The sequence below is a fragment of the Eublepharis macularius genome, chromosome 8 (genome assembly GCF_028583425.1).
Source record: "Eublepharis macularius isolate TG4126 chromosome 8, MPM_Emac_v1.0, whole genome shotgun sequence".
Taxonomy (NCBI): domain Eukaryota; kingdom Metazoa; phylum Chordata; class Lepidosauria; order Squamata; family Eublepharidae; genus Eublepharis; species Eublepharis macularius.
Genome location: NC_072797.1, coordinates 139,650,999 through 139,660,171, shown reverse-complemented (window position 1 = coordinate 139,660,171; position 9,173 = coordinate 139,650,999). Strand labels below are relative to the sequence as shown.

The 9,173-nt window shown below is 46.5% G+C and overlaps 1 protein-coding gene across 4 annotated transcripts in view; it reads left to right on the top strand.

Moving 5' to 3' along the window:
* The first annotated feature begins 514 nt into the window (after positions 1-514).
* The window catches only part of LOC129334369 (stimulated by retinoic acid gene 6 protein-like), a 34,843-nt gene continuing 26,184 nt past the window's right edge, over positions 515-9,173 (top strand). For 3 of the 4 annotated variants that reach the window (XM_054986450.1, XM_054986449.1, XM_054986447.1), the window contains exons 1-5: positions 515-708; positions 4,486-4,558; positions 4,651-4,751; positions 5,723-5,853; positions 8,312-8,432. In XM_054986450.1, the coding sequence (XP_054842425.1) occupies positions 680-708; positions 4,486-4,558; positions 4,651-4,751; positions 5,723-5,853; positions 8,312-8,432 (455 nt within the window). In that variant the 5' untranslated portion in view covers positions 515-679. The remainder of the gene's footprint in view (positions 709-4,485; positions 4,559-4,650; positions 4,752-5,722; positions 5,854-8,311; positions 8,433-9,173) is intronic. The other variant, XM_054986448.1, reaches the window with a different exon arrangement.

Genomic DNA, 9,173 nt, shown 5'->3' with positions numbered 1-9,173 from the left:
ATCAGGCTCACCTGGGCTATCCAGGTCAAGGCATGTATTAATTATACGGCTTACAGATTTTGCTTTTGGACTAAATTAAATCCCATAACTTTTGCAACAGACTAAAACAATGTCAACCTTTGTGGAGTGGCAGAAGCCCAAGTACCGTCCTTCTGAAGCGGACTTCCTTCTGGCCGAGCAGTTAGACACAAGATCTCTTCAGCCCTCCGGCTAATGTCTGAAACAGTTAAATATGTATGTGTGGCCTAGCAATCAATGCTTAAGCAATAGCTTTGTATCTTTGTACGCCTTTGAGGATCTCCATCTTCTCATCGGTTTCTTGTTCATATTGTCATTATTTGAAGGAGCTTGGTACTCATCACTCTGAACCGTAACAGTGTCTGACTAGCACGGAAACCTCCCGAAGTGTTTTACCGAAGAGTTGGAGAATATCCGCTTTCTGCTAACATGAGGTCAATGTTTAACTAAATGTTTGTTTTGTGCCTTCAGTGAGCATTGTGGTAACTGAGAATTGCTACACGCTTTCTTTATGGACCTGCACGGTCAAAGGTAGAAGCAAAAATTGCGTTGTACAAGACTGTGGATGGGCAACAAGATACCAAAATCCTGGACAGATGTATAATGGCTTACTTATGAATCTAGAATTGCATGTGTCTTCCTGGTACACATCTTCTAAATTATGGCCACAACGATCTTCAGAGAAATGTGGTAAGTTGGAGCAGTGAAATTGCAACCGTGAACCTCGCTTTGCATTCTGGATTCCTAACAGCTTATGAGTTATACTGAATCAACAGCATGCCATGGAAAAGAAGGGGGAAGGAATGGTTAGGGGGCATTTGTGAGGGGAGGAATGGTTAGGGGCATTGACAAGGTGAATCAGTAGGTTGGGGAAGGGCCAATCACCCACTTTCCCCCTGCCGTCTCAACAATTACTACCCTACATCCATCTTGGCAAGTGTAGTTTTGGGAATTTTGAGTTTCTTGGGTGTATTATTCTGCCTTGAGAAGCATCATCTTCAGGAGTGCCTTGCTTATGTTGGCAGGAATAGGAATGACCAATCAAAGTGTGCTTCAAGCACATTTTAGTTTTTGCATAACAGTTCCACAACAAAATCTCCTCCCCGCCCAGTCCTGACAGGCAGGGGGAACATCAATTGTTCCCCCAGCCTCAAGCTCTACTCAGCTTTGTCTCTTTTTAACCTCACGCCAGCATCTCCATGTCACTCATCAGACATAATCGGACCCCACCCCTCTCACCCCCCTTCTACGAAGGTAGTTCTGTCAGCAAAGCGTAGGGTAGGCCCAATTTTGTAGGTAGGTGTGGCACGGATCAGCTCTCATCCTTAGCTCAATAAAGCACCCAAAGCCTCAGCGGTGGATGTGTGAGGAGGGGGGCAACCATTACACTAGATTCAGGGATACCCTAGAATATACTCATGGACCCCCCCCAGGGGCAGGACTGCTGAAAGCCACCGCGGGCCCCCCGAAAAATGTCCTATCTGCCCCCATATGACCTTGGTTCAAACAAATATCATACCAAAACAAATCACCTGACATCCTGGTATAGAGAATAGAATAACAATTAATTATAGTGTAAGAACCTATTTATTTTCTTTGGATTTCTATTCTGCTCTCCTCACAAAGGGCTCAGGGTGGATGACAACATTTTAAAAAAACATTAAAATTAATGTATACAATTAAAACCATAAATAGATTTTTTTAAAACATTCAACGTAAAAATATACACTCATATGGCGGCAATCAATAGCAGCAGACACAGCTCAACAAGATAAGGTGGTGGACAACCTTTATTAAAAAATAAATTTAACTTATTATTTCGACTGTGCAGATTGCAATAGGATACAGTCCAGAAAAGAAAAGAAAGAAAAAGAAAGGAGGAGCAAGTGGAATCAGGAAGACTCACCAGCCAAGGGACCTAGCCAGAATACTGACGTGCAGGGCTTTTTTTCTGGGGAAAGAGGTGGTGGAACTCAGTGGGTTGCCCTCAGAGAAAATGGTCACATGGCCGGTGGCCCCGCCCCCTGATCTCCAGACAGAGGGGAGTCTAGATTGCCCTCTAGATTGCCCGCTCAGCGGCACGGAGGGCAATCTCAACTCCCCTCTGTCTGGAGATCAGGGGGCGGGGCCACCGGCCATGTGACCATTTTCAAGAGGTGCTGGAACTCCGTTCCACCGCGTTCCAGCTGAAAAAAAGCCCTGCTGACGTGCACTATAAATTAAATGCAGATGAGACTCAAATTATCTGGGAATAAGCCTCATTGAATGAAGGGAGACAGACTCTCTCAAAAAGTACTCAACTGAAAACATACTTTAAAATATTTCTGCTCCCCCACACCCAAAACAAGCTCATGAAAATGTAAACATGCATTCCAGTCCTCCACCCTTTTTTTATATGGGGAGCAGGTGGATTTCTTGAAATGTTTGTGTTTGAAATTTGTGATTTTGTTCTATTTCTGTAGTTTTACTTCTTATTGTAACCCACTCTGAGCCCCCTTGAGGAGGGGGGGTTATAAATTTTCCTTCAGGCTGTCCCCACAGCAGCCAGCCTTCCCACCAGCATAGGAGGCTTTACATTTTTTAATTGGGACTAGAATATATTTGTATCAATATAATATTGTAATAATACATGAACAAGATTCTCTGAACTCCAAGCTTTCATTTGTTAAAAAGTCTCTATCCCCTTCTCAACAATGGAAAGGTCTAGACTTTAGCTGGGTATTCAGAGAAACTGATACACACAGGGCCCTTAAATTTTGTCACCCCTGCCCCCCCCCCCGTTGATGGTCCTGCCCAGGGTTCCCTGGACCCCAGTTTGGGAAACATTGATTTATATCATATTAATTATGGATAAAATTAGTCACTTTAGCACAATAATTGTATCATTGAAAATATTGTATATGGATTGAATCCAGAGTGAATTTTTCAAAGCCAGAATGGAAATTTCCTAGCTCTCCCCTTCCACCACAGCAAATTGATCTCCAGAAAATGCTGCTACTGGGGGATAAGGGACCCTGAAGAATGTAACGAAGAAGGGCTGCAGCAGGAAGGGACAATTGGTGGGAATGAACCTCCTTCCTAAAGCATTCCGATTATTTTTCTGGGCATTCATGTCTCTAATCATGAGGACTAATGATGTTAGTCAGCAATGTTATCCCCCCCTCTCCCAACTAGTTTAACTGCCCTAACCAGGTGGTTAAACTCAGGAGAAGGTGACCCTGGGCTATCGAGCATTCACTGGAATCCTGAGTGAGGGCGATATACCAGGCTCCACCAGCACTGTCAATAAGAATGGTGCGCTGCTGGCATGACCTTTGGCTGACTCTCAATTGCACTTTGCAGATAGTTAACTATACTAATATTCAGGGCTTTTTTTCTGGGAAAAGAAGTGGTGGAACTCAGTGGGTTGCCCTTGGAGAAAATGGTCACATGGCTGGTGGCCCCGCCCCCTGATCTCCAGACAGAGGGGAGTTGAGATTGCCCTCCGTGCCACCGAGCGGCACGGAGGGCAATCTAATCTCTCCTCTGTCTGGAGATCAGGGGGCGGGGCCACCAGCCATGTGACCATTTTCAAGAGGTTCCAGAACTCTGTTCCACCGCGTTCCAGCTGAAAAAAAGCCCTGCTAATATCATCTGTTGTCGTTTGCCCTGGCAGAGTTAACATAAAATCATGGTGTATTAGACAAAAAGAATCAGGAATTCATTGTGATCACTGAGTGCAGTTAGTATATATCCTGGAAATTTAAACATGCCGGGTTTGAACCCGGAAATAATCACAGCCCACTAAGCAGCTGTAGTGGAAGTGTTTATTAACATGCAGGGCCTGAGGACCGAGATCCAAAGACCCTGCTTGAGAATTACAACCGAAGTTTAAAGGCTATAGATTTCTGTATCTTAACCAAACTAATCATTACCTTAGTTCAAATACATGTCCTACAAAAACAAAGCTTCAAACATACTTTGCAAAATCTGGTTAACTACATTCCTTCACAGTCCTTTGAGCATGCACATTTTTGCAAACGGCGTATGTGACGGTCCACTTGCAGTATATGGCCTCTAAACCCATGATTTCTGGAACAGACATCACCCTAGCTCCCTCATACATGCCTATCGGAATTCTGGTCCGTTTTCTCGGCAGGCCAAGCATCTCCAACCTTGTTAAGCCTATGAGTAGCAATCTCAACTCCCCTCTGTCTGGAGATCAGGGGGCGGGGCCACCAGCCATGTGACCATTTTCTCTGAGGGCAACCCACTGAGTTCCACCGCCACCTCTTTTCCCAGAAAAAGAGCCCTGAATATACAGAACGTTCTGGATGTTTTATTCAGTGCCTCAGCATCTCCTCTGTTGTTCTCTTGATGTTCCCAGTAGTCATTGAGCTTTCTATAAAGAACTGACCCTAGGGGAGCTGGAATCTTTGGGTAGCTTTCAGGCAACATCTGTTTATCTACCCTGTGTTTCCTGAGCAGGTTGCCGAAAAATGAAACCTGCGAAAGTTCAATTGACTTGCAACGCTTTCTACATTATTCACTTGTTCCATCAGTAAGTAGACCAATTTTACTGACAACTTTGCACTACTGACTAGAACACGGCTTTATGTGTTTACATCAATGGCTTTTATTCCCTCCTTGCAGGTTGCCATCATTATAGTACTATCGTGCCTTGAGAAAAGATCTAGGGAAAGGCCGATTGATGAAAAATGGCCCTTTCTCAGGAGGCGGTGTGGGATTTTGATGTAAGTCCTGAAAGGGCCTTGGCTGCCACAACCTCAGACTTTGTGTACACAGATGCAACCCAGAGCCAAGCTACAAGTGATGCCTGACACAAGTTGGACTCTTGTCAGCTTCCCTCAAGTTTTGATGGGAAATGTAGGCATCCTGGTCTTGCAGCTGTAATGGAAAGCCAAGCTGTAAAACCAGGACGCCTACATTTCCCATCAAAACCTGAGGTAAGCTGACAAGTGTCCAACCTGTGTCAGGCATCACTTGTAGTTTGGCTCCCAGATGTCCAAATAAACGAGACCCACGTAACATATGAGCAAATAGTTCAGAGATGTCTGCCACAGTGATTTCCACAGTCTACAACATGCACATGGTCCTAACATAAGAGAATGCTAAAGGTTTCCAGCTGTGGTCAAGTAGGTGCCTCTATGAGGGCTAAGAAGATGAGTGAGCTTTTTAAAAATATATATTTGTGGATAAAAAGTATCCAGCAAAGGGGATTCCTTATAGATATTATACTTCTTGGCAGTAGGATGCAACCATCAAAGAGAATAAAAATTAAATTACTGTGGGTGCAAGGAAATTGAGAGACAGGTCCAGAAGGGAACAAATTGTTTATATTTTGCTTTTAAACAATTATCCAGTCCCCTCCCCACCCTGGCTCTAAATTCCGTTTGCTTTGTTTCATTAAACGAGTTTGAGCATAGAATGGCTCCAGAATGCAGTCTGAATCAGAGCACAGATTTTCAGCCCCTGTTTGCCTTGCTTATTACCTAGAATATCAGTGTTGGCCTCACCCCATTCTGTGGTTTGCTGCCAGAGTATTTCTTCTGTATTCTTCTCTATTTTTTTCTGTAGTCTTGTGTATCTTCTGTATTCACTTCTGTTAAGTTAAACATTTCAGCCATTCTAAAACAAATAACACGTAATTAATCACCAAACACCGACCCTTCTTAGGCAAGTCCAAATGTTTTCTTGTTCACAGCCCCTTGGATTTTGTAGAGGCCTTTGCCAATCGCTGGTCGCTGGCTTTTGCCTTCGGAGCTACGGCCAGCAAAGTCATGATCCTGTTCTCAGGAGGCTGCCTCCCTCTGCAAGTGCCCCGGTGGGCTCAAGGTAAAAGGCTCCCTTCTAGAGCGCCCGTCAGTTCGGCCATTACTGGGGCTGCCAGTGACGGAATAGGCGACTCAGCATGCCTTGGGCATTAGGGGGCGCGGCATCTCTCTGTGTGCGGATGTGTAACTCTCTTGATAGTAAGCTGCTTCTCTTTGTCGAAAGCGGGAACACCTCCTGACTCTAGGGTCGCCAGAGGGGTCCATGGGGAGAGGTGGGGGGAAGGGGACTCATCTTTTGCATGCGCGCACAGTGTGTGCGTGCTCCTGGGCAGTGTGGTGATGTCTTTGTGGCACCACTGCAGGAGGCTGCCCATGCCCAGCCCAGTCTGGCTGGCAGCCCCTGGGTGGCACCGTGCCCGGGAGGCTGCTCCCGGGCAGTGTGATGATGTCACTGTTGGACGTGACGGCATCCCACTGATCTCCCAAATCTGACTGGGCTTCCTGGCTGCTTCTGAGAGGTGCCCCAGGAGACTGCCCAGGCGCCTGGAGTGACAGGCCTCTTTCCTGTCCCAGTGGCGGTGCTGTGCTGCTGCAGGAGGCTGTGCAGCCAGACTGGGCAACTGATGGGGAAGGGAGAGGGAGAGGGCCCAGGCCAGGTGTCCAATATTTGGAGGACTGTTTTCCCAGACAGGTGTCCAGTATTTGGGGGACTGTTTTCCCCCCTTGTTCCAGCTGACCCAAAGTGACGTCATTGTGGGGTCCTGAGTTCCACCCCTGAGTTCCGCCACCTCTTTTCCCAGAAGAAAAGCCCTGCCTTGGGCCAATCACATTCTCTTACCCTGCTCTACCTCATGGGGTTGTTGATATGGGAAAAATGGAGGAGCAGCAAATGATGTTCTAAGCTGCTTCAGGAAAAGCAACATCTAGATAAACAAATGAAGATGCGTGCCTGAAGGGTGCCAAGGCAAGCAGGCTCGTTTTCTGTCTCCCCAATCTGGCCAGCTGGGACAGAACAGGAATCGGGGTATGCCTTTGGATGAGTGACTGGATAAATGGTCAGGAGAATGCGGTTCAAATAGATGATGAACCAGGGCAAAACTCTCTCCACTGTATAAGGCAGCAAAAAGGGAGTGCCGGTTGATTGTTCAGACAGTGGGAGTGTGTCCCCCATTTAAAGTGGAGCCAATGGGAGGGACTTATTTACCCTCAGTGTGATGACATCATATAGCCAAGTCTGATCTGGCATGTAGCGTTTTGATGTAATTAAGTTCTTTACATGCTCCCTAATGGGCTGGGAGGATGCAGTTCTCTTAAGTAAAACAGAAATGGCAGTCAAGGGCCAATTCCAGACAGCCCTCCCCATCCCGAAACGTCGCGCGTCGTCGTGCGACGTTTCGGGATGGGGAGGGCTGTCTGGAATCGGCCAAGCAGCAATAGTTTGGGACAGGTGGCTGCAAACTGCTGCAAAAAAATTGCCTCAAATTTTGAAAGATAGGAGTATTTTTTCAAAAATTGTTCTCCCTTCCTTCCCATGAGGGCAGCTTTTGCAGTGAAAATCGTGTGTGTAAAGTGCTGTCCGTTTGCAGTTGACTTCTGGGGGATCCCGTCGTGTTTTCAAGGCAGGAGAGGAGCAGAGGTGGTTTGCTCTTGCAGCATCTGTTGTTTCAAATCTGCACTGAGCCATGAAGCCACTCCAAGAGATGTTGTGCATTTGAGGAAAGAGAAGGTGGAGAGAACCTAACACAGTCTGCTGGTGACTTTCGGCCAGTCACTAAGAGCCAAGCTACAAGTGACGCCTTACACAGGTTGGACACTTGTCAGCTTCCCTCAAGTTTTGATGGGAAATGTAGGCATCCTGGTCTTACAGCTTGGCTCTCCATTACAGCTGCAAGACCGGGATGCCTACATTTCCCATCAAAACTTGAGGGAAGCTGACAAGTGTCCAACCTGTGTCAGGCGTCACTTGTAGCTTGGTTCTCAGTCTAACTTTTACTTCATGGGGTTGTGGTGAGGAAAAAATGGAGGAATGGAAATCCACGTGCTCCACTGAGTACCTTGGCAGAAGTGCCACCACTTCTCCCACCTTTTGGGCATGGCTGCTTCATCTCCTCCCTCAGGTCCTTTAAGAATAATAACATTTGATTTATATGCCGCCCTTCAGGACAACTTAACACCCACTTAGAGTGGTTTACCAAGTGTGTTGTTATTATCCCCACAACAATCACCCTGTGAAGTGGGTGGGGCTGAGAGAGCTCTGAGAGAGCTGTGGCTGATCCAAGGCCACGCAGCTGGCTTCGAGTGGAGGAGTGGGGAATCAAACCCCGTTCTCCAGATTAGAATCCCACTGCTCTTAACCACTACACCAAACTGGGCTGCAGATGCCCACAACTGAGCCTGGGTTATCTGTCACCAAGCATGTAGCTTGCCACTGAGTAATCCTTCTCCAGATTCCAACACTCCCTGCATAAATAGCCACAATGCCTTTTTTAAATGAGGATTTATGGACCTTCTTCTTACAGTTCCCGTGATTCTAGTCTGTTCCATGGAAGTTGGACTTTCCTCCTACCCATTCTTCATCTGCCTGTCGACACTTTCCCAGATCACAGGAGCCCTGCTTGGATTCCTTTATACAGGGTCTTGGTGAGCAGCCTAAAATATTGTCCTGAATAACAAGGAGATGGTGGGAATTTGAGGGAACTGGGGGGAAGGCAAAGAGAGCCCAATAAAATCTGTGTATTAGGTAAATGTTAGAGCGATGTCAGGGCTTTTTTTCAGTGGGAACGCGGTGGAACAGAGTTCCGGCACCTCTTAAAAATGGTCACATGGCTGGTGGCCCCGGCGGCACGGAGGGCAATCTAAACTCTCCTCTGTCTGGAGCTCAGGGGGCGGGGATACTGGCCATGTGACCATTTTCGCCAAGGGCAATTTAAACTTTTAAAAACGCCCTTCTTGTTCCGGCTGACCCAAAGTGACGTCATTGTGCGGTCTTGAGTTGCATCACTGAGTTCCACCACTTCTTTTCCCAGAAAAAAAGCCCTGATCAACGTTTATTCCCATGGTTCCCATTATCACCAAGCCAGGGGTTGCCGATTCTGAGTTTGGAAATTCCTGGTGACTTGAGGGTGGAACTTGGGGAGGCTGGGGTTTAGGGAGCAGAGAGGCCTCAGCAGGGTATAAGGCCATAGAGTCCACTCCTCAAACCTGCCATTGACTATTGAAATTAGTTGGTTTTTAAGGTGCTACTGAACCTGACCAACATGGCTACCCACCTGAAATTAGATATAAGATTTGGACCTTAGGACAAGAGGATGCATTTTAAGCAATTTTATTTTTTCTTGCTCAGTCTGTTGTGTTTATCTATGTCATGTGTCCTTTTAATTT